This window comes from Ascaphus truei, chromosome 2 (assembly GCF_040206685.1).
Source record: "Ascaphus truei isolate aAscTru1 chromosome 2, aAscTru1.hap1, whole genome shotgun sequence".
In the NCBI taxonomy this organism is placed as follows: domain Eukaryota; kingdom Metazoa; phylum Chordata; class Amphibia; order Anura; family Ascaphidae; genus Ascaphus; species Ascaphus truei.
This window is the reverse complement of record NC_134484.1, coordinates 469,965,260-469,992,456: the sequence shown is the minus strand read 5'-3', so window position 1 is coordinate 469,992,456 and position 27,197 is coordinate 469,965,260. Positions and strand designations below refer to the sequence as shown.

The window sequence follows — 27,197 nt, the reverse complement described above, 5'->3', positions numbered from 1 at the left end:
TAACCACCTATATATGCAGAAATGGAATGAAGACCTAAACACCAACTTGGACCTTGAAGATTGGGAGGATATTTGGGAAGCAGCCACCAAAACCTCAATTTGTTCCGTCACAAAAGAAAACATCTATAAAATATTATTCCACTGGTACCTGACCCCGAGTAGACTGAGCCAAATCTACCCAGGTACTTCAGACGAATGCTGGAGAGGTTGTGGTCAAAGGGGGGACATGCCCCATATTTGGTGGACATGTCCGGAGATCCAAAGATTCTGGTCCCGGATCCAGGGCCTCCTGACCGAGACCCTGGATATAGAAATACCCCTGGACCCGCTGACCTACGTGCTGGGAAAACCAATTGACGACCTCCCTGCCCCGGCGGCCAGACTCGCGGCGGCAATACTGACAGCTGCGAGATGCTGTGTCGCGGCGGCATGGAAGAAAATTAAAGCCCCCTCCAGAAGAACTGTGATTACAAGAATAGACGGAATTATGAGCATGGAAAAACTGACGGCAATGTTAAAGCAAAAAACCCCACAATTTTACTCTACCTGGGAACCCTGGATAGGACTATCAACCCCCACATAAACCCCTTAGCTACTCCTCTCCCCCCCCCCCTACGGCCGACGAACCCTAACCCCCTCCCCCCTCTCTTCCCGAAGTCGTTCCCAACTATCCACCTTTCCTTCGTCTCCCCCTCTCTTTTTCACTATTGAAAGAAGGAAAAAGGGTTTATTGTGTGTCATTTACCTTTTCTATGCCATGTACATGCACTGCGCCGTATTTACAAGTTGGCCTGTGAGCCAGTGTCGATATTATGTACCCCTGCGATGTATGACACCAATAAAGGAAAAATATTTACAAAAAAAAAAAAGGTAGGTTACACCCCAAGAATGTTTAATACTTTTCTTATTTCTTTCTTTTAAAAGTAAAATAAAAAGCATATTTTGGAAGTTCCAGGTATCAGACACAGCAATGTCATTTCCCCTCTCCATAGATGTCAGGAGATCACAAAGTTACTAAATGATCGATCAGTATAAATACTTCTCACACTGGGGAGATGCCGCTTCCAAAAGTAATTAATTAATCCTAAATGAAGATCCCTGCCACGGCAAAGTCCTACTGTATATTGTGAACAAAACACAAGACGCGCAAACATAACCAATACAGTGAAATATGATCTCTTCAGCGCTGCCTATAATAACGGTCTCTAGAACCGCGTGGTGAAGTAAAATGGTGAACAAAGCGCAAATGAGAAAAATAATATGCAGTGATAATGGTGATAACAAAAGAGCACTCACACAGGGTGCAGATGGGGATGGGCTGTTTGACCAGACCGCAATCCCAGTTATCCTCAAGGATGTGGATGAGAAATGTGGGGGGGGCAGAGGGGGTAGTGTGTGTGTGTGCGCGCATGTATTTGGGGGGTGTGTGTTTATTTTGGGGAGGGAGGAGGTAGTGTGTGTATTTGGGGGGGTAGTGTATGTGTGGGTGTGTGTATTTGGAGGGGTAGTGTGTGTGTGTGTATTTGGAGGGGTAGCGTGTGTGTGTGTGTATTTGGGGCAGGGTAGTGTATGTGTATTTGGGGGGTGGTGTATATATGAATGCATGTATGTATATATTGTTATATTGTGTATTTGGGGGGTTAGTGTATATATGTATGCATGTATGTATATATTGTTATATTGTGTATTTGGGGGGTAGTGTATACATGTATGCATGTATGTATATATTGTGTATTTGTAAATGACAAACTGTTTTGCAGAGAAAAACAATGACCTGGTCAGGACTTGCTGAAGGTTAGGATGTGTAAAACGGGATCTACTCACAATACTTGTAGTGATTTCACAGCTATCCTACAGTCATTAATAGAATCAGATGGTATGTTGATGGTTCTTACATTGAAGAAAAAAAATGATACCTCATTAAAAGTAAGGTATTGGGAGCTTGCCTATAGTGTCTTTGGCAGAAACAACATTTTTGCAAGGAAGCCAAACAGGTGCATGTTCCCCACAAAGGTAAATAAATATATTCTCTTGCTGGCTCCTATATAATATACTCTTAAAAAAGAGCAATGATTTCAATCATTATTGAAAGACTTATTAATGCCTCAACATTGGTAAAAAGGGTATCTTGGGGGTGTAGTGTGTGTGTGTGTGTGTGTGTGTGTGTGTGTGTGTGTGTGTGTGTGTGTGTGTGTGTGTGTGTGTGTGTGTGTGTGTGTATATGGGAGGGGGGTAGTGTGTGTAATGTGTATTTGGGAGGGGGGTAGTGTGTGTGTATTTGGGGGGGGTAGTGTGTGTACAGTATATACCTATATTTGGGGGGGGGGTGGTAGCGTGTGTGTACAGTATATACCTATTAGTGTATGTACAGTATATGTCTGTGTGTGTGGGGGTGTAATATTCATGCATGTGTGCAGCCTCTGAATATATTGGACAACGATATTTTTTTTATTTAGAAATTGTCTCTCCTTCCTTGAAATGTTGCAGACGCCTGTGCTAGGTGGTCACATTTTTGTTTATCAAAAGCAAGAGTGTTGTTTATATGTTTGGTACCCTCAATGTGGTCAGAAAGCCCCCCCCCCCCCCTTGGGTGTGGAGGGTGTACATCTCTTTGGTTTCATTAGACTATGAACACTCCCAGCTTCAGGGTATATAATATCCCAGATAACCAATACTTACTGAGTATTTGAAGACTCTTATTAATACACACGAGATTTGGGGCTGCTATGCAAGGTACCATTGATACCTCAGCATTATGGCATTTGTATGGGTGTATTTCACCAGTTCTTGCTCTTTTACACTGGGTTTAGTTATTTGAATTGTATCCTGCTTTATTATTTGAGTGGTAGAATTAAAAGTTACGTTTGATGTTTTTTCATACTTACTACAGGATGAGGCAGTGCTATACACAGGGTTTTGTCTACAATTCTTGTTATAAACAGGATTACTATCAATGTTGTAGTTTTAGCGTGTGGGTGTGTGGGTGTATACATGTACAGCTCAACCCCGTTATAGCGCGATCCGATACAACGCGGATCCACTTATAACACGGTGTGAGCGTGGCTCCCAATAATAAGCAGCAGATATCCTACCATGCCCTTTTTTATCCTCCCTGCTTGTCATGTGCCAGGGAGCTTGCTGCCTGCGCCACCCCCCCTCCTCCACCTCTGCTCCGGCATCAAATGGCAGAAGAGGCCGTAGCGAGTGTTGGCGGCTCACACTCCTAACAGCATCTCTGTGACCAACCAGACTCTGGCCTCACCCCCCGCAGGGACGTCATCACCCGCTCCTCCTGACTGCGCCACTGGGAGAGCTTACCCTCCCCCCTCTCTCGCAGTCTCACCACCGGCTTCTCCAGACTGCGCTGCTGGGAGAGCTTACCCTCCCCCTCTCTCGCAGTCTCACCACCGGCTTCTCCAGACTGCGCTGCTGGGAGAGCTTACCCCTTCCCCCCTCTCGCAGTCTCACCACCGGCTTCTCCAGACTGCGCTGCTGGGAGAGCTTATCCCTTCCCCCCTCTCGCAGTGTCACCACCGGCTTCTACAGACTGCGCTGCTGGGAGAGCTTACCCTTCCCCCCTCTCGCAGTGTCACCGCCGGCTTCTCCAGACTGCGCTGCTGGGAGAGCTTATCCCTTCCCCCCTCTCGCAGTGTCACCACCGGCTTCTACAGACTGCGCTGCTGGGAGAGCTTACCCCTTCCCCCCTCTCGCAGTGTCACCGCCGGCTTTTCCAGACTGCGCTGCTGGGAGAGCTTATCCCTTCCCCCCTCTCGCAGTGTCACCACCGGCTTCTACAGACTGCGCTGCTGGGAGAGCTTACCCCTTCCCCCCTCTCGCAGTGTCACCGCCGGCTTCTCCAGACTGCGCTGCTGGGAGAGCTTACCCCTTCCCCCCTCTCGCAGTGTCACCGCCGGCTTCTCCAGACTGCGGTGCTGGGAGAGCTTACCCCTTCCCCCCTCTCGCAGTGTCACCACCGGCTTCTCCAGACTGCGCTGCTGGGAGAACTTACCCCTTCCCCCCTCTCGCAGTCTCACCACCGGCTTCTCCAGACTGCGCCACTGGGAGAGCTTACCCCCCCCACTCTCTCGCAGTCTCACCACCGGCTTCTCCAGACTGCGCCACTGGGAGAGCTTACGCCTTCCCCCCTCTCGCAGTGTCACCACCGGCTTCTCCAGACTGCGCTGCTGGGAGAGCTTACCCCCCCCCACTCTCTCGCAGTCTCACCACCGGCTTCTCCAGACTGCGCCACTGGGAGAGCTTACCCCCCCCACTCTCTCGCAGTCTCACCACCGGCTTCTCCAGACTGCGCTGCTGGGAGAGCTTACCCCCCCCCCACTCTCTCGCAGTCTCACCACCGGCTTCTCCAGACTGCGCTGCTGGGAGAGCTTACCCCTTCCCCCCTCTCGCAGTGTCACCACCGGCTTCTCCAGACTGTGGTGCTGGGAGAGCTTACCCCTTCCCCCCTCTCGCAGTGTCACCACCGGCTTCTCCAGACTGCGCTGCTGGGAGAGCTTACCCCTTCCCCCCTCTCGCAGTGTCACCACCGGCTTCTCCAGACTGCGCTGCTGGGAGAGCTTACCCCTTCCCCCCTCTCGCAGTGTCACCACCGGCTTCTCCAGACTGCGGTGCTGGGAGAGCTTACCCCTTCCCCCCTTTCGCAGTGTCACCGTCGGCTTCTCCAGACTGCGCTGCTGGGAGAGCTTACCCCCCCCCCCCTCTCGCAGTCTCACCACCGGCTTCTCCAGACTGCGCTGCTGGGAGAGCTTACCCCTTCCCCCCTCTCGCAGTGTCACCACCGGCTTCTCCAGACTGCGCTGCTGGGAGAGCTTACCCCTTCCCCCCTCTCGCAGTGTCACCACCGGCTTCTCCAGACTGCGCTGCTGGGAGAGCTTACCTCTTCCCCCCTCTCGCAGTGTCACCACCGGCTTCTCCAGACTGCGCTGCTGGGAGAGCTTACCCCTTCCCCCCTCTCGCAGTGTCACCACCGGCTTCTCCAGACTGCGGTGCTGGGAGAGCTTACCCCTTCCCCCCTTTCGCAGTGTCACCGTCGGCTTCTCCAGACTGCGCTGCTGGGAGAGCTTACCCCCCCCCCCTCTCGCAGTGTCACCACCGGCTTCTCCAGACTGCGCTTCTGGGAGAGCTTACCCCTTCCCCCCTCTCGCAGTGTCACCACCGGCTTCTCCAGACTGCGCTGCTGGGAGAGCTTACCCCTTCCCCCCTCTCGCAGTGTCACCACCGGCTTCTCCAGACTGCGGTGCTGGGAGAGCTTACCTCTTCCCCCCTCTCGCAGTGTCACCACCGGCTTCTCCAGACTGCGGTGCTGGGAGAGCTTACCCCTTCCCCCCTCTCGCAGTGTCACCACCGGCTTCTCCAGACTGCGCTGCTGGGAGAGCTTACCCCTTCCCCCCTCTCGCAGTGTCACCACCGGCTTCTCCAGACTGCGCTGCTGGGAGAGCTTACCCCCCCCCCTCTCCCAGTCTCACCACCGGCTTCTCCAGACTGCGCTGCTGGGAGAGCTTACCCCTTCCCCCCTCTCGCAGTCTCACCACCGGCTCCTCCTGACTGCGCTGCTGGGAGAGCTTACCCCTTCCCCCCTCTCGCAGTCTCACCACCGGCTTCTCCAGACTGCGCTGCTGGGAGAGCTTACCCCTTCCCCCCTCTCGCAGTCTCACCACCGGCTTCTCCAGACTGCGCTGCTGGGAGAGCTTACCCCCCCCCCCTCTCGCAGTCTCACCACCGGCTTCTCCAGACTGCGCTGCTGGGAGAGCTTACCCCTTCCCCCCTCTCGCAGTGTCACCACCGGCTTCTCCAGACTGCGCTGCTGGGAGAGCTTACCCCTTCCCCCCTCTCGCAGTCTCACCACCGGCTTCTCCAGACTGCGCTGCTGGGAGAGCTTACCCCTTCCCCCCCTCTCGCAGTCTCACCACCGGCTTCTCCAGACTGCGCTGCTGGGAGAGCTTACCCCTTCCCCCCCTCTCGCAGTCTCACCGCCGGCTTCTCCAGACTGCGGTGCTGGGAGAGCTTACCCCTTCCCCCCTCTCGCAGTCTCACCACCGGCTCCTCCTGACTGCGCCACTGGGAGAGCTTACCCCTTCCCCCCTCTCGCAGTCTCACCACCGGCTTCTCCAGACTGCGCCACTGGGAGAGCTTACCCCTTCCCCCCTCTCGCAGTCTCACCACCCGTTCCTCCTGACTGCGCCACTGGGAGAGCTTACCCCCCCCCACTCTCTCGCAGTCTCACCACCGGCTTCTCCAGACTGCGGTGCTGGGAGAGCTTACCCCTTCCCCCCTCTCGCAGTCTCACCACCGGCTTCTCCAGACTGCGCTGCTGGGAGAGCTTACCCTCCCCCTCTCTCGCAGTCTCACCACCGGCTTCTCCAGACTGCGGTGCTGGGAGAGCTTACCCCTTCCCCCCTCTCGCAGTGTCACCACCGGCTTCTCCAGACTGCGCTGCTGGGAGAACTTACCCCTTCCCCCCTCTCGCAGTCTCACCACCGGCTTCTCCAGACTGCGCCACTGGGAGAGCTTACCCCCCCCACTCTCTCGCAGTCTCACCACCGGCTTCTCCAGACTGCGCCACTGGGAGAGCTTACCTCTTCCCCCCTCTCGCAGTGTCACCACCGGCTTCTCCAGACTGCGCTGCTGGGAGAGCTTACCCCCCCCCACTCTCTCGCAGTCTCACCACCGGCTTCTCCAGACTGCGCCACTGGGAGAGCTTACCCCCCCCACTCTCTCGCAGTCTCACCACCGGCTTCTCCAGACTGCGCTGCTGGGAGAGCTTACCCCCCCCCCACTCTCTCGCAGTCTCACCACCGGCTTCTCCAGACTGCAGTGCTGGGAGAGCTTACCCCCCCCCCCCTCTCGCAGTGTCACCACCGGCTTCTCCAGACTGTGGTGCTGGGAGAGCTTACCCCTTCCCCCCTCTCGCAGTGTCACCACCGGCTTCTCCAGACTGCGCTGCTGGGAGAGCTTACCCCTTCCCCCCTCTCGCAGTGTCACCACCGGCTTCTCCAGACTGCGCTGCTGGGAGAGCTTACCCCTTCCCCCCTCTCGCAGTGTCACCACCGGCTTCTCCAGACTGCGGTGCTGGGAGAGCTTACCCCTTCCCCCCTTTCGCAGTGTCACCGTCGGCTTCTCCAGACTGCGCTGCTGGGAGAGCTTACCCCTTCCCCCCTCTCGCAGTGTCACCACCGGCTTCTCCAGACTGCGCTTCTGGGAGAGCTTACCCCTTCCCCCCTCTCGCAGTGTCACCACCGGCTTCTCCAGACTGCGCTGCTGGGAGAGCTTACCCCTTCCCCCCTCTCGCAGTGTCACCACCGGCTTCTCCAGACTGCGGTGCTGGGAGAGCTTACCTCTTCCCCCCTCTCGCAGTGTCACCACCGGCTTCTCCAGACTGCGGTGCTGGGAGAGCTTACCCCTTCCCCCCTCTCGCAGTGTCACCACCGGCTTCTCCAGACTGCGCTGCTGGGAGAGCTTACCCCCCCCCTCTCCCAGTCTCACCACCGGCTTCTCCAGACTGCGCTGCTGGGAGAGCTTACCCCTTCCCCCCACTCGCAGTCTCACCACCGGCTCCTCCTGACTGCGCTGCTGGGAGAGCTTACCCCTTCCCCCCTCTCGCAGTCTCACCACCGGCTTCTCCAGACTGCGCTGCTGGGAGAGCTTACCCCTTCCCCCCTCTCGCAGTCTCACCACCGGCTTCTCCAGACTGCGCTGCTGGGAGAGCTTACCCCCCCCCCTCTCGCAGTCTCACCACCGGCTTCTCCAGACTGCGCTGCTGGGAGAGCTTACCCCTTCCCCCCTCTCGCAGTGTCACCACCGGCTTCTCCAGACTGCGCTGCTGGGAGAGCTTACCCCTTCCCCCCTCTCGCAGTGTCACCACCGGCTTCTCCAGACTGCGCTGCTGGGAGAGCTTACCCCCCCCCCCCTCTCGCAGTGTCACCACCGGCTTCTCCAGACTGCGCTGCTGGGAGAGCTTACCCCTTCCCCCCTCTCGCAGTCTCACCACGGGCTTCTCCTGACTGCGCCACTGGGAGAGCTTACCCCCCCCCACTCTCTCGCAGTCTCACCACCGGCTTCTCCAGACTGCGGTGCTGGGAGAGCTTACCCCCCCCCCACTCTCTCGCAGTCTCACCACCGGCTTCTCCAGACTGCGCTGCTGGGAGAGCTTACCCTTCCCCCCTCTCGCAGTGTCACCGCCGGCTTCTCCAGACTGCGCTGCTGGGAGAGCTTATCCCTTCCCCCCTCTCGCAGTCTCACCGCCGGCTTCTCCAGACTGCGCTGCTGGGAGAGCTTACCCCTTCCCCCCTCTCGCAGTCTCACCACCGGCTTCTCCAGACTGCGCTGCTGGGAGAGCTTACCCCTTCCCCCCTCTCGCAGTCTCACCACCGGCTTCTCCAGACTGCGCTGCTGGGAGAGCTTACCCCTTCCCCCCTCTCGCAGTCTCACCGCCGGCTTCTCCAGACTGCGCTGCTGGGAGAGCTTACCCCTTCCCCCCTCTCGCAGTCTCACCGCCGGCTTCTCCAGACTGCGGTGCTGGGAGAGCTTACCCCTTCCCCCCCTCTCGCAGTCTCACCGCCGGCTTCTCCAGACTGCGCTGCTGGGAGAGCTTATCCCTTCCCCCCTCTCGCAGTCTCACCGCCGGCTTCTCCAGACTGCGCTGCTGGGAGAGCTTACCCCTTTCCCCCCTCTCGCAGTCTCACCACCGGCTTCTCCAGACTGCGCTGCTGGGAGAGCTTACCCCTTCCCCCCTCTCGCAGTCTCACCACCGGCTTCTCCAGACTGCGCTGCTGGGAGAGCTTACCCCTTCCCCCCTCCCGCAGTCTCACCACCGGCTTCTCCAGACTGCGCTGCTGGGAGAGCTTACCCCTTCCCCCCTCTCGCAGTCTCACCGCCGGCTTCTCCAGACTGCGCTGCTGGGAGAGCTTACCCCTTCCCCCCTCTCGCAGTCTCACCGCCGGCTTCTCCAGACTGCGCTGCTGGGAGAGCTTACCCCTTCCCCCCTCTCGCAGTCTCACCACCGGCTTCTCCAGACTGCGCTGCTGGGAGAGCTTACCCCCCCCCCCCCTCTTGCAGTCTCACCACCGGCTTCTCCAGACTGCGGTGCTGGGAGAGCTTACCCCCCCCCCCTCTCGCAGTGTCACCACCGGCTTCTCCAGACTGCGGTGCTGGGAGAGCTTACCCCTTCCCCCCTCTCGCAGTCTCACCACCGGCTTCTCCAGACTGCGCTGCTGGGAGAGCTTACCCCTTCCCCCCTCTCGCAGTCTCACCACCGGCTTCTCCAGACTGCGCTGCTGGGAGAGCTTACCCCCCCCCCCCCCCCCCTCTTGCAGTCTCACCACCGGCTTCTCCAGACTGCGGTGCTGGGAGAGCTTACCCCTTCCCCCCTCTCGCAGTCTCACCACCGGCTTCTCCAGACTGCGGTGCTGGGAGAGCTTACCCCTTCCCCCCTCTCGCAGTGTCACCACCGGCTTCTCCAGACTGCGCTGCTGGGAGAGCTTACCCCTTCCCCCCTCTCGCAGTCTCACCACCGGCTTCTCCAGACTGCGGTGCTGGGAGAGCTTACCCCTTCCCCCCTCTCGCAGTGTCACCACCGGCTTCTCCAGACTGCGCTGCTGGGAGAGCTTACCCCCCCCCCCCCCCCCTCTCGCAGTCTCACCACCGGCTTCTCCAGACTGCGGTGCTGGGAGAGCTTACCCCTTCCCCCCTCTCGCAGTGTCACCACCGGCTTCTCCAGACTGCGGTGCTGGGAGAGCTTACCCCTTCCCCCCTCTCGCAGTCTCACCACCGGCTTCTCCAGACTGCGCTGCTGGGAGAGCTTACCCCTTCCCCCCTCTCGCAGTCTCACCACCGGCTTCTCCAGACTGCGCTGCTGGGTGAGCTTACCCCTTCCCTCCTCTCGCAGTGTCACCGCCGGCTTCTCCAGACTGCGCTGCTGGGAGAGCTTACCCCTTCCCCCCTCTCGCAGTGTCACCACCGGCTTCTCCAGACTGCGCTGCTGGGAGAGCTTACCCCTTCCCCCCTCTCGCAGTGTCACCACCGGCTTCTCCAGACTGCGCCACTGGTAGAGCTTACCCCTTCCCCCACTCTCTCGAAGTCTCACCACCGGCTTCTCCAGACTGCGCCACTGGTAGAGCTTACCCCTTCCCCCACTCTCTCGCAGTCTCACCACCGGCTTCTCCAGACTGCGCTGCTGGGAGAGCTTACCCCTTCCCCCACTCTCTCGCAGTCTCACCACCGGCTTCTCCAGACTGCGCTGCTGGGAGAGCTTACCCCTTCCCCCACTCTCTCGCAGTCTCACCACCGGCTTCTCCAGACTGCGGTGCTGGGAGAGCTTACCCCCCCCCCCTCTCGCAGTGTCACCACCGGCTTCTCCAGACTGCGCTGCTGGGAGAGCTTACACCCCCCCCCTCTCGCAGTGTCACCACCGGCTTCTCCAGACTGCGCTGCTGGGAGAGCTTACCCCTTCCCCCCTCTCGCAGTCTCACCACCGGCTTCTCCAGACTGCGCTGCTGGGAGAGCTTACACCCCCCCCCTCTCGCAGTGTCACCACCGGCTTCTCCAGACTGCGCTGCTGGGAGAGCTTACCCCTTCCCCCCTCTCGCAGTCTCACCACCGGCTTCTCCAGACTGCGCTGCTGGGAGAGCTTACCCCTTCCCCCCTCTCGCAGTGTCACCACCGGCTTCTCCAGACTGCGGTGCTGGGAGAGCTTACCCCTTCCCCCCTCCCGCAGTCTCACCACCGGCTTCTCCAGACTGCGCTGCTGGGAGAGCTTACCCCTTCCCCCCTCTCGCAGTCTCACCGCCGGCTTCTCCAGACTGCGCTGCTGGGAGAGCTTACCCCTTCCCCCCTCTCGCAGTCTCACCACCGGCTTCTGCAGACTGCGCTGCTGGGAGAGCTTACCCCTTCCCCCCTCTCGCAGTCTCACCACCGGCTTCTCCAGACTGCGGTGCTGGGAGAGCTTACCCCCCCCCCCCTCTCGCAGTCTCACCGCCGGCTTCTCCAGACTGCGGTGCTGGGAGAGCTTACCCCCCCCCCCCCTCTCGCAGTCTCACCGCCGGCTTCTCCAGACTGCGGTGCTGGGAGAGCTTACCCCCCCCCCCCTCTCGCAGTGTCACCACCGGCTTCTCCAGACTGCGCTGCTGGGAGAGCTTACCCCTTCCCCCCTCTCGCAGTCTCACCACCGGCTTCTCCAGACTGCGCTGCTGGGAGAGCTTACCCCTTCCCCCCTCTCGCAGTCTCACCACCGGCTTCTCCAGACTGCGCTGCTGGGAGAGCTTACCCCTTCCCCCCTCTCGCAGTGTCACCACCGGCTTCTCCAGACTGCGCTGCTGGGAGAGCTTACCCCTTCCCCCCTCTCGCAGTGTCACCACCGGCTTCTCCAGACTGCGCTGCTGGGAGAGCTTACCCCTTCCCCCCTCTCGCAGTCTCACCACCGGCTTCTCCAGACTGCGCTGCTGGGAGAGCTTACCCCTTCCCCCCTCTCGCAGTCTCACCACCGGCTTCTCCAGACTGCGCTGCTGGGAGAGCTTACCCCTTCCCCCCTCTCGCAGTGTCACCACCGGCTTCTCCAGACTGCGCTGCTGGGAGAGCTTACCCCCCCCCCCCCTCTCGCAGTCTCACCACCGGCTTCTCCAGACTGCGCTGCTGGGAGAGCTTACCCCCCCCCCCTCTCGCAGTGTCACCACCGGCTTCTCCAGACTGCGCTGCTGGGAGAGCTTACCCCCCCCCCCTCTCGCAGTGTCACCACCGGCTTCTCCAGACTGCGCTGCTGGGAGAGCTTACCCCTTCCCCCCTCTCGCAGTCTCACCACCGGCTTCTCCAGACTGCGCTGCTGGGAGAGCTTACCCCCCCCCCCCCTCTCGCAGTCTCACCACCGGCTTCTCCAGACTGCGCTGCTGGGAGAGCTTACCCCCCCCCCCCTCTCGCAGTCTCACCACCGGCTTCTCCAGACTGCGCTGCTGGGAGAGCTTACCCCCCCCCCCCCCTCTCGCAGTCTCACCACCGGCTTCTCCAGACTGCGCTGCTGGGAGAGCCTGCGTGAGTTTCCCCCCCCCCTCCCTCCCCCACACAGTCTCTTTAAGAAAGCTGGCTCTGATTTTCCTCTCTCTCGGAAGCTGAAGGCAGAAGCTGGGAGAGGAAAGAGCTGCCAGCTGATGCCTGGTCCTGTGGGGGGGGGGGGGGCACCGCTGCGCCGCGGGGTCTGTGACAGCTGGGAGAGTTATCCCAGCTCTCCCCCTCCGGCTGCCGCAAAACCCGAGCGTTGCAATCTTTGCGGAAATGTTTTTTTTTTTTTTTTTGCCGTGAGCCGCATATAAAGTGATCTCATTCTTTGGACCCCAAGCACCGCGCTATAACGGGGTTCAGCTGTATATGTATATACAAGTCAGTAAAGATCACCAAAGTGGCCTGATGGAAACATTGGGATAGGTCTGCATGATGGACTGAATACACACCCTTTTCTTCTACTCCCTGTGCGCTGCTGGTATTTTGATCACTTTGGCGATTATTAATGACTTATATTATTTACCTTTACCGTGCACCACCTACCCCTCTGCTGAAGCTTTCTTCCTAGTGTGTGCAGCCATTTTGTCTATTGTGTGTGCGTGTATACAGCAGCGACATTTTGTGAGCGAACCCCAATGATAATTACGGAAATTCCGTAGTTTTTCCATGATAATCTTCTTGAATCAAAACCAGTGTTTTCTGAAATATTCAATAGGGTTTATATCAACCGATTTCATGTCTTTTGAAACAGAATGATGTATGAATTAGACAAAAAATTAGTAATTAAGAGTCAGAGTATGTGGAAAAGTAAGTGAAACTCAGATTTTATCAGCTAAATTAAAGGGGATAATTAGTAAGGAGGAATGTGCCAAAAATTCCTCAAACCCGGTGTGAGAGACTGACCAGCAGTTACAGAAAACGCTTAGCTGAAGTCATTGCTGCTCAGGAGAGTGACACACACACCACTAATTGAATTTTAAAAAGAAGCAAGATTTCAGCTGATGTCACAGCCTCTCTCAGGGATTTGCTGTGATAGCAGCCCAAACATTGGTTCATTTTTAGCTTCTAATAAAATCCTTATTGAAACCCGATTAATGCCGCCATTTTGTGTTTTCCTTGAGATTCTGGACAGCTGTAGGTCTGACTTTGGCTGGGAGCAGCCTTATTTACGGTTTCTTTTTGTGGATCGATGTGCTACAATATTAGTTCTCTTCTTGTATACATCCCAATACATCACTTTGGTTTCTTTAGACTAGGATCACTCCTAGCTTCAGAGAATATAATATTCCAGATATTAATACTTGTTCATTCACCAGTTCTTGCCCAGTGCATTGTTACTCACAATAGTCCTGCATTTCTATGTAAAATAAAGACTTGGAGAAACAAGACTTGGTTACAGCCTCATACTGACATGGAGTAAATTGGCATTGTTGCATATAGAGGATTGTTGGTCACTTACTGATTTGAAGTTGGATGGTTTTTCCTCCTCCTCCTGTGCCCTGTAAATCCCCATTACTCAGGTCTTTCTTCCCTGGGTTACTCTGCAATCTCTCCAATATAACCACTGGGGAACCTGCCCAAAGGGAAAAGCAGAAGCAATCACGTAAATGTGAGGGAACACATGGGAATACATATAGTAACCCACTAACCAACCCTGCTCAGGGAAATAACAAACAGCAGAATAATACTCACAGGGGGAGATGTATTAACGTAGCAAACGTGCCAATATAAGTTTGGTTTGATGCATTGCTCCATTTCCTAATTGATTGATACATCTCATTACAATCTGTGCCTCATCCTCTCTAACTTCCCCTATTGACCCTCCTCATATCACAACATGATGCACATGGTGGAAAACTTGGAGTAAATACCTTTTTTGATGCAATGTAAAAATGACACAATTTGCAAAAATTCTGCTAAAAATTTCCCTTGATAATTCAACCACATTACCGGCCTGCATTACCCATACAATGTGACACGTCTTCACAGGACCTTCCCATGTGCCAGTCTACAAACCCTCCCTGACCTGCAGCAGTCTGATATACAGCCTCACAGCTTCAGTAGAAGGACGTGCTGCTTCTTGTTGCTCATTGAGATGGGTATTTCTTGCAAACTGATCAGTAGGACACAGCATTTAAACCGTCCTTCTGTGGTCTGCACTAGTTGGAAGATCTCTGAGTACCCACCTCTCAGAGCAATGAGCCTGGAAGCCTTTTTGTAATTATATAGACTTGTTCCTCCGAAGTATAGTACTGCCAATGTTGTGTTTTTGTGATACTACACATGCCAGGTTCAGCGGTTTGCTTCCCTCACTCCAAATTATTTGCTTTTGCTGTTTAACAATTTACTGTATCTGTGGATAATGTCTAATAATTATCTAAAATCCACTGACCATTAATTCTATCCTATAATTTGGGGTTCAGACGAGATTTGGGACAAGACCTGCAGGTTTGAAAACAAGCAAAATATCTTCTCTACTCACTCAGCAAGCGCGAATCTGTGACCGTACAGGAGAGGGCTCCTCCGCCTGTCCTGAGAGAGAACTTTCCTCTGTCCATGTTTGCTGAGGATCAGATAGTACGGGAGCTGCTCCAGGTCTAAATCTGACAAATACATAATAAAAAGCATTGATACATACACAGTATGTCTATCAACACACACACAAATATCCAGAGATATATACATACACAAACACAAAGTGCAAGCATACTGGACCCACCATTTACAAACTGAAGCACTCAGTGGGATGAACGAGCAAAACATATCGGGGTGCTTTCTGTAAGACACACTGTGATGTCAGGGACCCGAAGAGGTGTCCGCCTACACAAGTTGGGTAAGTAGTGGCCCAACGGCGAACTGGGAAGCTTAAGGGCGAGCCTTCAAAGTCCCTTAAGAAAAGGTGCAAGAAAGCAGATAGTTTGGTGTGGATGTGGACCCCATACAATGGCTGATGACGGGTAGATTATTTATCCTGTAGCTCAGGGGTGCGCAAACTGGGGGGCGCGGGGGTTACAGAGGCCCTGCACGCTTCCCGAAAGCTTTTAAATCAAATGCTGGGGAAGCGGTGAAGGCCTCTGTAAACGAAACTGCGCTTACTTTGGCTCAGACGGCTTCTGGAGATGCGTCCCCATGGCAACATCACGTTACTATGGCAACGTGACATCATGACGCCCAGAACACTGGAGCCGAGGTAGGGGGGGGGGGGGGGGTCGGGGGCGCGGAGAGGGGGACAGCCGGCAGGGGGTCGCTGGAAAAAAAAAAAAAAGATTGCGCGCCCCTGCGTGTAGCTGGATTAAGATATCCATCCTGTAGTTTCATGAATATGCTCACGTGTGGGGTATCGTGTGTATACTCTGACCGTAGGTTTATATACATATAGAAATAAGTGTTTCATAGCAAACAGACGTAATGGTTCGAGGCTTCACTACCTATGGTTGTGTTTGCACTCTTACACTGTCTCCTAGTGAATCTAGTACTTAGAATGATTTTCATCAGCTCTAACCACAGCTGTCTATAGTCACTGAAATGTCACCCACAGGCCCCACTACTGAGAACTCCACACAGCTGCCCCACCGTATAACAAAAAAATACTGTCCCAATGTAACTGAATGTATCAGAAGATACCAATAAACCAACATTAGAATATCACATGCGATATAATATGAATTAAAGAAAGAATTGTTGCCAATATACTATATACTTTCCATTTTATCTTCATACATATTACAATATAATATTATCACTGACTGGCTTTCTTACAAGCACAGAGAGGGATGTGTGTCAGAATGGTGTCATTTGCCCTAAAACACAGCGCGAACCTTCCCATCTGTGACATTTATATGAAGGATGCTGATCTTGTTTCTTACACTTGGCTCAGATCTCTCAATAACAAAGGTTTACGCCACCTCACGCCTGACGGATTTATTTGCCGCAGACAGAAAGTAAAACTGCACCAGATATAGACACAAACTCTGGTCCGTCTCATTATAATATAGCGCTGTCTTTCTTCTACCCTAACTCCTCCTATAACCTCTTTACAGGCCGATCACAGGCGCACCGTGATATACTGACACTAAGAGGGGCACGTATAGAGACTTGACGAATTGAAGTTGTATTTTGTGTTTAACAAATACATTTTTCACCTACATACCACTTGCACACGACCTCCTTCAGCCTCAGAAAGAAGCACACGTGGGAGGTGTAACCGTGGCGGTCACAGCGCATGTCCTCCAGCAATGTTCTGCGACATCAGCGTGTGGCTACCCTCCCACACCCGTAACTGGCATATTATATCTGGGATATTATAACTCGGATACTGAGTCCAACTTTCTTTATTTTGTACACCAACCTCTTGTGTGAAACCGTATCAAAAGCCTTTGCAAAATCTAAGTAGACCACATCAACTGCATTACCCTGGTCTAAATTCCTACTTACCTCCTCAAAGAAACAAATAAGGTTAGTTTGGCATGATCTATCCTTCATAAATCCATGCTGACTATTACTAATAATTTTGTTTTCCATTAGGTATTCCTGAATATTATCCCGTATTAAACCTTCAAGTAGTTTCCCTACTATTGAAGTCAGGCTTACAGGTCTGTAATTTCCCGGTTGTGATCTAGCTCCCTTTTTAAATATAGGCACCACATCTGCTTTACGCCAATCTTGTGGTACTGAGCCTGTGGAAATGGAGTACTTGAATATTAAATATAATGGTTTTGCTATTACTGAGCTTAACTCCTTGAGAACTCTTGGATGTATGCCATCGGGCCAGGTGCCTTATTTACTTTAAATTTTTCAAGTCGCTTATGAACTTCTTCCTTAGGTAACCAATTGTTCATTAATATGAAGGTTGTGGCTTCCTCCTGCGGCACTACTATTGAACTTGATTCTTCCCTGGTAAACACAGAGGCAAAGAATTTGTTTAATACCTCAGCTTTTTCCTTATCTCCAATAATCTGCCTACCCATCTCACACTGAAAGGGTCCTATATTTTCTTTTCTCATTTTTTTGTTATTAAGGTACTTAAAGAACTTTTTAGGGTTGACCTTACTTTCTATTGCAATCCTTTTTTCATTATCCATTTTTGCTACTTTGATTGCCCTTTTGCAATTTTTGTTACATTCCTTATAATTCTGATACGATGTCTCCGTCCCTTCTGACTTAAAGAATCTAAACGCCTTCCTCTTCTTGTCCATTTCCTTCCCTACCTTTTTATTTAGCCACATTGGTTTTGACTTATTTCTTTTATACTTATTACCCAAGGGTATACACTGATGAGTGTGCTTTTCTAACAATGTTTTAAAGACTGCCCATTTATCTTCTACATTTTTCCCTGCAAAAACATCATCCCATTGTATTACTACTAGATTAGACCTCAGTTTATTATAATCTGCTTTACTAAAGTTTAAGGTCTTTGTTGAACCCAAGAAATCTATTTTTTGATAATTTATTTCAAATGAGACCATGTTATGATCACTGTTACCCAAATGTTCCAGGACTTGAATATTTGTTATTACTTCTACATTGTTTCATATGACCAGATCCAGTATTGCCCCTCTCCTGGTTGGTTCCTCAATAATTTGGGTCATATAATTGTCTTTAAGCACCCCCAAAAACCTGTTTCCTTTTTTTGTAACGCTAATCTCATTGCCCCAGTCTATGTCTGGATAATTAATATTATAACTGGGATATTATAACTGGGATATTATACCTGGCATACTACACCTGGGATATTACAAGTGGGATATTATACCTGGCATATTATAACCGTTACCTTTTTGCAATGTACTTCTCTCTGGCTGAATAGAGTCAGTGCCTTGTTCCATCATTCTGTATTACAGGTTCGTGGTTGGGATGTTGAATGGGTTTTGATATTATATCTATTTACCTATGGAAATACATGCAGACTATATATGCTGTTATTTTGGTTCTATATAGGAGGAATATATTGTGAGGTCCACAGCACTGTTTTTTTAATTGTTTTTTGTTCTTTGATATGTATATGTATCCGATTTGTATAAAATAAAGTTTTTTTTGTATGTTTTTTCAGCCATGAGTTTTACATTTTCTTTGTTCTTCCACTTTAAAGAAGTGGTAGATAACTACCTTCTTTTATTCCTTCTCTAGTTTAACTATTCATAAAATGTTACAGTAACTTCCCTTAGTAAATAACTTTATTTCATATATTTTCTCCCAATGGGATTCAACACACTTCACAATTACAGTATAGCGCGCTATACGCAGCACATAGGGATGTTACAGACACAGTCCCTGGCCAGATGAGCTTACAATCTATGATTTTTGTGCCTGAGGCACAGGGAGGTAAAGTGACTTGCCCAAGGTCACAAGGAGATCACACGGGAATTAAACCAGGCTCCCCTTATAGGAGATCTCCCTGTGTGCACGGTGTGTACTGTACCTTCCTTATCTGCCATGTGTGACGCGCTTATAATACACACTTACTACAGAACCAATCAGATATAAAACTATACCCATTACAGAGCAGGACACGGTGTCTGACACCGATTCTAAGAGACACTTTGACTTTATCTCAACCTCAATTTAACAACAAAACCTCCTTGTGCACGTGCACGCGCGCACACGCACACGCGCACACGCGCACACGCACACGCACACGCACACACACACACACACACACACACACACACACACACACACACACGGTATAGGGGATCCCAGCCTCCTGTAGAAATGACTTATTTATACATTACTTACCTCCTGTATCCTGATTACTTTACTTCCTGCCTCAGACTCACATGGAAATCCTTCTGTGTCTGTTACATTGTGGCCAGTTAGAGTAACAGGAAGTCACATGGCCACTTCCTCCAATCACAGGACAAAACCAAAAGGCCTCCTGGGAAATGTAGTTTTTCGTCTCTGAGATTCCCTGAGCCTGGCACACATCAGATCTCACATGTGAAACAAGAAAGTGTTATCCAAAAGGCGCTTAGATCAAATACTTTCTTAACTTAAAAGTAATGTAGCACTGTTTCCCCCTGAACACAGAAGCTACTAATGCTGTGTGTACCTGTGTGGCTCTCCGGAGCCTAAGCCTCCACTCTGGGAACCTGGGGTATATATATTCACAATACTCGTGGTGCAACGCCTCCACCTGGGAGGGATCCCGACAGAGCGGGAGGAGCCCCTCACAGCACACAACCCAATAACACACACTTGGTATAATAAAACAAGAACAACCTTTACTGAGCATATACTTATCACTGTATAATCGTATCACTGTAAGGTGCATCAAATAGAACAGCCCCGTTCCCACTAATAGCACAACTAGCCAAAGCGCCACGCAGGGCGCAACCCTCCACCGTGTCCCCACACCGTGTCCAATGTCCCGCACCCAAACCCCCAAATTTGTGGTGACCGCGCGGCCCACTAGCATGAATATGTTATCTTGGGGCACTTGTTGTAGCATAGCTGTCCTCTGAGGTGATCCCACCTTGGGGCAGTTTCTCTGGATTGAGGGGGCTGGCCCCAGACCCCTCTTCTGGCTATAAAGCATCTGGTGCATCCCTCGCTAACTATGCAGCTCTAATGGGGCAGGTTCCCTATCCTAGGGTCTGTCCCTGGAGCAGCCACAAACTGAAAGGTGCCTCAGGGCCTGCCTGGGGGATTACTGGCCTAGTGCAGAGGGTCACTGACCTCTGCACACTCACCACCTACCCCTAGCCTCTCCTGACACCGACTGACTAGCGGGTGCCCTGCACAACCCCTTACTTCCCCTTCCTAGGGAATCCTCGCACCCTATTCGCTCCCTGGTGTTATGTGGTACGCTCCTGAGACTCATGGGACTTGTAGTCCCTGCCCAGAGCCCTTTCTGATTGGCCAGCCTTTTCTCGCGCGCGAGTACTGCGCATGCGCGATCTACTAGGGGCCTCCCGCCGCGCATCTGCACTGCGCATGCGCAAGGGAAAAAACATGGCTGCGCCCTTTGCTTGCGGGCCGCCACGGAGCCTCCGGTGCACCAGAGTGCTCCCTGCTCGGCCCCCACCTTCTACAAGTACTTGCGGGTCTGCTGCTTGGCTCTGCCGGCACCCGCGATCACCCCCTGCAGCGGAGGTAACGAGGGGGGGGGAGGGCGGGCAAGGGGAACCCCATTACAGTAATATCCAGTGATATTTCTAAGGTGAATATAAATCCCAATTAGGCTAGTGACTTAAATTACAAAACCATGATATCAAAGTTCAGTGATATAAATTAGAAATATAGAAAATACATTGCAGCTCAAACCCTTAGGCTGCGATCCCAGTAATGTCTGTGACACGCGCGCCCGGCGGGGGAGAACGGGGGGGCGCCGCGTGCACAGCGCTAACCGCGATCTGCGGTCTGTGAGGGAGAGGAGAATCTTGGGACGGGAGGGGGCATGGCCGGGGATTTGCAGGGGCGTGGCCATTACGTCACGCGGCTGGTTCGCCCTCATTGGGTGAACCGCCAGTGGGGGCGTGGCCACGCCTCCGTCGCTAGGAGTAAACTCAATTTGATTGAGTTGGGAAAAACCTTGCAGCACGGCGCGGCTTCACCTACTGCGTGACGGTGCGTACTGGGCCCAGCCCCATTGAGGGGCGGTGCTTACACGTACAGTGCACGCCGCGCCGTGCGCACAGGCTGTTACTGGGACCACAGCCTTAAAGTTGCAGTTCAAGCAATATCCTGCATGTGTGTTTTTTTTTTAAACAAATCAGTTCTGTACTATGAGAAAATACTTTAAAAAAAACACAAAACTTTGAAAGACAATTTTAATGTATTGTAGCCCTCTTACCCCCACCCTAAGTGAGATTGGGGTGGGTAGGTGTTTCTGACTACTTGTCTGTGTGGTGCTGTACCAGTTTGGCAACCAGGAGAGCTGAGCTTCCGCCACTGGGAACCTGGGGCAAGTATAATATGAGTAACCCTGTACTCGGTGCAGCGCCTCCACCTGCGGTGGCTCCCACCAGAGGGGGAGTGGTTCCTCGCAGGACAATATATATCACTCAACACACAGTATGGATAACAACCAATACCTTTACTAGTGTAACTGTACTCATGCATAACAATCAACAAATCAACAGGTGTCCCTCTGTAGGGGAGACACGAACTACTGCGTCTCGCAGGACGCTACCCCCTTCACCAGGTGATCCCACCCCGTGTCCAGTAACCCCAGAGGCTGCTGGGAATTGTAGTCCACTCAGGACCTCTGTAGCATTGGGACCACGTGCGCTATCTTTACTGCGCACGCGCGATCCTGTAATGGCTACCGCGGTGGTAAGGGGGCTAGGGGGAAGCCTGCTACACTCTCCCCCTGGTGAAAAATCCAACGACCCCGCTTGGGGAACGACGTCACTCAGCATACGTTTATACAATAATAATGCAGGGCATGATATGTACAACTTATCACACTTGACTCTAAACAATAGGGTACAGTTCAGTTCACATAAGATAACCGAGGCCAGTTGAATGTTAGCTGCTTGCTGAGACCATTTGTGGGGTGCCCCTAGCTGATCATGTGGGGGTACCTCACTTTGTCTTTTGTTAGCCTCCCCCGGGATAATCTCTTGGAGATCATGCTCTGGGGTAACAGTCACAGGGTCCTTACTACTTCCTCCCCCTGGTGGAAGGAATAGTACAATGTCTCTTGACCAGACCTTTACCCGGCCATCCGCATCGCATATGCGGTTTACAGGGAGGCCCTGACCTTTTCCTCTGTCCATCACATGATGAATAAAGCGCTCCATGTTGTGCATGAAGAAGGCAATAGTTACTAGAGTGGCCACAGCACAGTCTTTGTTGGCTCCATCAGTCATTTCTGGGGCAGTCCACTAACTTTCTGGGAGCTCGGGAGTGTTGGATCCCAATCCTGGGACCATTTGGGTTGAAGCGCACAGCAAACACTCAGGTCAGGAGCCTTAGTTCGGGCCTTTTCCACGGCCGCCTCCATCGGAGCCTGTGGGGAGTAAGGAGGTTTCTCACCACTCCGCTGGCTTGCGATGGGTTCCTCTTCCTCCGGATGTTCCTCCGACACACTGGGAGTCGCCACGGCCGGGGGACTCTTACACGGCTCCGGCCGCACCAGCGCTTGCTGTCGAGGGATGTCGATGCGCAGCGTGTCCACAGCAGGGTCCGTCGCTGATGCTTCAGCTTCACGTGTGTGGTCCGCCGGCTGGCGCATCACCACGGCTGGTTGGCTGCTGTCTTTCCTCTTCACCTGGACGATAGGCAGTGGGTACTGGTCCACTCGCACCACAGAACAGCGGTCTTCTAAGGGGGACACCTCCAACAGGACGCGATGCCGAGTGGAGCCAATCGCCCTGGTGGCCAGACTTAAGAAGCTACCGTGCTCCGCGGTCACCTGGAAGCTCACACCCGACACCCCTGGGGCAGTCAACTCACCCTTGTCATCGTTAGGTACTGATCCCAAGCCTAGGACCGACGGTACCATCATCTTAGGCTGGACTGGCCGTAGTAGGGCACATGGGCCCACAGCAGGCGAGGCAAACAACTCTTTGTCCTCAGCTTCACTTGTCCTCTGTGGTTCCGGCATTAGAACCGAATCTGGAACCGCGGTTAGGGCACACGGGCCCTCCGTAGTTGAGATAGGTTGGTTAGCCGCATCTTCCTCTGTGGGTTCCGTAGCACACAGCAGCACTGGTTTTAGGAACTGTGCCTCGCAGCAGGCACACTTGGGTCCCCAGCTCAATTCGCCATCTGGAAAATCACACTTGGGGCTTAGGCACCTGACGTACCTTTTTCCTTCGACTTTCACTACCTGAACCCCTCGTGGTCGCTGATAAGGATCAAAGTTCATACCACCGGAGAGTTTAACATCTTTCTGTAAGCACGGGCACAAAAGAAATGTTACATACAGCCCCTATGCTGGCCAAACACCATAAAACTGCGGATGTGGTTCGCGGCATCCTGTACTGTCCTTAGTGGCGACAGCAGTTACTGATCGAGCATTCTTGTGCTTGCTCCCCCTGGTGGACTCGAGGCGGAGCACCCTCTTTCAAGGAGTGGTTCTGACTCTGTGCGGAGCTACTCTCAGTGCAAGGGCGTGGCTCTGGTTTTCGTGCCCAACCCGGACAATACACTGCAACAATTTCTTGCACAGTCCTGGTGCTTGCCCGTCTTGGCGGGAGCCGCCATCTTAGGTTTGACTCACTGCTTGAGGGAGCCTCCATTTTAATCACAGTCTCAGCAATTTCACTAGGGCTCTCTGCATGGATAGGGGGGTAGCCTTCTGGTTTTCCTGGCATTTCAGGGTAGATAACAGGACACTATACTTTAGTGAGGGTTCCATGGAGCAATATTTTGGATGGGCCTCCATCGCTTATTAAATCTTGTTCGGCCCTCACCAACACTGAGCACCACACTCCGTCTGCATCTACGCAGCGGCCCAAGACTTTTGCACCCCATAAGCCTGGGTACTGACCCAATATTAAGCAAATATCACAGGACGGAGTGTCAGCAGGAACTCGTCCTACAGCAAGGGTTTGTGAGGGCGGGACTTGGTCCTCTAATGCCCATTCGTACACTTCTTAGCAGGATGCCAATGATAATGAGAACAACATAATTTGTTGAGTTCGGGCACCCCAGGTCTGGCTCTCAGCTGCGCCTCCAAATGTAGCCCTCTTACCCCCACCCTAAGTGAGATTGGGGTGGGTAGGTGTTTCTGACTACTTCTCTGTCTGGTGCGGTACCTGTTTGGCAACCAGAAGAGCTGAGCTTCCGCCACTGGGAACCTGGGGCAAGTATAATATGAGTAACCCTGTACTCGGTGCAGAGCCTCCACCTGCGATGGCTCCCATCAGAGGGGGAGTGGTTCCTCGCAGGACAATATATATCACTCAACACACAGTATGGATAACAACCAATACCTTTACTAATGTAACTGTACTCATGCATAACAATCAACAAATCAACAGGTGTCCCTCTGTAGGGGAGACACTAACTACTGCGTCTCGCAGGACGCTACCCCCTTCACCAGGTGATCCCACCCTGTGTCCAGTAACCCCTCACAATATGTCTCCCACCCTTCAAGTGAGATGGATATGTGTGACTGCGCAGCCACTGGTCCCGTGTGAATCTAATAATATCATTGGTGCACTTGGTGAGGGTTACCTGCCGATCACGGCGGTGACCGGTAACTCTTCGCAAAGGGTCAGGCGAATCAGAGGTCTGCCTCCTGGGTCTCAATGTGCAGCCGTCTGGTCCCAGACGACTCGCCAGCAAAACCTGCTCCGCACGCTTGTCCCTTGGTCCCTAGCTGTCTACACAGTGACGGGTGATGCTCGCTACCACTATGGGCATCCCTGCAGCACAGCAACCTTTGGTGACTTCAGGGAACACTCCTAGGGGCCTACGGGGTAGCCTGTCCTATGCAAGTGGGTCACTGACCCCCTGCACCCACTCTACCTCTCCCTTCACCTACCGGATCCCCTCTCACTAACTTCTCCCTAAACCTGCAGCAAACACACTGCACTCACACAGTACCTGCAGCAACCGCACTGCACTCAACCGCTACCTGCAGCAACCGCACTGCACTCAACCGGTACCTGCAGCAAACGTGCTGCACACCCACACTGTGCCTACTTGTCAGCGCACACAGCACTGACAGCCGTGACACTGACAAGACTACACACTTCACACACTGCTAAGGGCTGGGTCCCTAACCTAGGGGCCATCCCTTAGTACTTACCCCCTACCCTGGTGGGGATTGGGGCCTGCCTGGGATCTGGGGAACTACCTTACCTGGTGCAGGAGCCACTTGGTCCCTACACCCTGCCTTCCTCTTCCTGCTCCCAGCTCCAACTGCCAAACGTGGTCCCCGCAACATTGTAGCCTTGCACCATAGGAGAAGCTGCAAAACCCTATTTGCTGGCTGGCTACACGTGATGTGGGTGAAAGGGCAATCCCCAGAGGCTGCTGGGAATTGTAGTCCACTCAGGACCTCTGTAGCATTGGGACCACGTGCGCTATCTTTACTGCGCACGCGCGATCCTGTAATGGCTACCGCGGTGGTAAGGGGGCTAGGGGGAAGCCTGCTACAGTATTCTAATGTGTAACAGGGGATTTATCCCTGTTCAGAAAACTTGCCTACAATCCAGCAGTGTGCTGGTTAATTGACCAGCACCTGGCTGATTGGAGGTTTGTTAGAGAAAAGGCTCCTCCTGAGACAGGAAGGGGAGACTCCTGAGCACACACATGGGCTGAAACAGGAAGGAACAGAGAGGTCTTGAGCCGCTGTATACTGACAGCCAGACAACAAGACAACAAGGGGGAGAACACTTCTAAAAACCTGAAAGCTGAATGTGCCTTAGGACCAAAAGGCTACAGCAGGAGAGCAGAGAAGGATTCCCCCCTACAGCTACCAGAGAGACAGATACGACTTTACTTTCTAAGACTGTTGTATATCTGCACATATCAAAATATATGTTTGGGGCTGGGAAACATGCTAATCTAAAGGGAGTTGTGGACTGCATAAGTTTAACTAGAAATACTCCCAAATGGAACAGAAGCTTTTGTTTGACCCCTTATTTGCATACGTTTGATGATTTTCTTGTGTTAAAGAAGCAGGCGCAATAAAAGCCTTATTTAATTTCACCCTAAAACCAGTCTCTATTGCGTACCTCTGAACACGACTCCTACATATGGTGTCAGAAGTGGGATGAGAGGTGGCCCTTGAGGTTAAAAGGGGCCCGGAGATTGCCTCTGAAATTGTTTTGTGCTTTTTGCCTACAAACAGCCTGAGCAACATAAACAAAGATTCACCTGCAGCAGAAATCAGAATTAAAGGGATACACATCCAGGCAGGAAATCTACACTGCACTGAAGAAAGCCACAAAACCACAGATGGACTCTTTTCCTCAATTCCAAGAGGAGAGAGACTGCTGAAGCAGGTAAACCTTACTTGCCTATCACAATGATGTGTAATACAGTATGGTTGTTGAAATAGAGGCTTTGCCTTCCAGCCGTAGTCAGGGTTCAAGAAGTGAGTTAGCGCTCCAATGATAGGAGCTAGGCTTTAATTATTATTTTCTTTAAAAAACAAAAAAATGTTTTGCTGAAGCAGGGGAATTTTCAGCAAGCAAGTGCTGTGTGTAAAATTGCCCTGCCGGGTAAAAAGGGATTTCTGAACTGTGTAAAGGGTAACCCAAAGCCAATTGCTGAGTGTTAAGTCGCCCTGCCCGGAGTGAAAGAAAGTGAGGGGAAAAAAAAGAGAATATTTTTTTTCTGCAAGTAAAGTCTGTATGTATCTTGGGAGTACAACATGCACCCAAAGTGTGAAGAGTGAATGCCATATTACCCAAAGATGAGACTGAAAATTACTGAACTCAAGCAGAAAACCAAATTCTGTTGCTGAAGCGGAGGGATTGCACATAGCAAGTAAATGGTGTAAAGCAAATGCCTTTGCTGAAGCAAGGAAACGGGCAGCTAGCAAGCATTGTATTTAAAGAAATAGAGCCCCAATAGGTGAAGGTGAAGAATACACCTGTGGAGAAAAAACAAACAAAAAACCCTGGGAATTTAAAATGGACGCCCAGCTGAAGTCAAATACAGACTCTACAAAAATAGGGAAGAAAATGTGTTCCTGGTGTAAAGAACCCACCACACGGAGCAGTGTCCCTTCAGGCCTTATTGAGACGATGAGAGTGAATGCATGCACAGTAATGCTAATATTGTAAAACTTACCCAAGGGAAGAAAAAGTCTACAGAGAGGCCTGTGAGAGCTATGACCTCTACAAGCAAAATATGCCCACCTGTAGGACTACCACCATTTGGGGTTCTAGCAAATACAGTGGCAACAGCTGCAATAGCGCCTCCTGAGGTCAGGAGAAAAATACACCTGATAGCCCCAAAATGGAGGACAAGATGCAGCGTTCCTGTAATGAACCCTACCCCACGGAAGAGTTTCCCTTCCAGTCCGATAAGGAGGAAGACATCTCTAACGGGGAGCCCGAACCGAGTCACACCCACAAAACACCCCAAGTATGGTGGGGGTGCCTGAACTCGGTACGAACCGAAAAGACCGCTCTTTATGATGACGAATCTGATCGGCAGGAGAAAGAGCGGGAGCAGCAGATCACCAAATATTTCTGTCAGCTAACGCAACTGCAAGAAAAGCCTGGCGTATACAATGAAGCTGCTAAAGTATCAAATAAAGAAGGAGACCCCAGTATTCCTGATGG

The 27,197-nt window shown here is 52.6% G+C and overlaps 1 protein-coding gene across 2 annotated transcripts in view; it reads right to left on the bottom strand.

Annotated features, from left to right (window-relative positions):
• The window catches only part of LOC142488351 (uncharacterized), a 28,623-nt gene extending 9,811 nt beyond the window's left edge, over positions 1-18,812 (bottom strand). Inside the window, exons 1-3 of one of the 2 annotated variants that reach the window (XM_075588764.1) lie at positions 18,739-18,812; positions 14,486-14,606; positions 13,463-13,576 (exon numbers count right to left, since the gene is read on the bottom strand). In XM_075588764.1, the coding sequence (XP_075444879.1) occupies positions 13,463-13,576; positions 14,486-14,561 (190 nt within the window). In that variant the 5' untranslated portion in view covers positions 14,562-14,606; positions 18,739-18,812. The remainder of the gene's footprint in view (positions 1-13,462; positions 13,577-14,485; positions 14,607-18,738) is intronic. The other variant, XM_075588766.1, reaches the window with a different exon arrangement.
• Between the last annotated feature and the right edge of the window lie 8,385 nt (positions 18,813-27,197).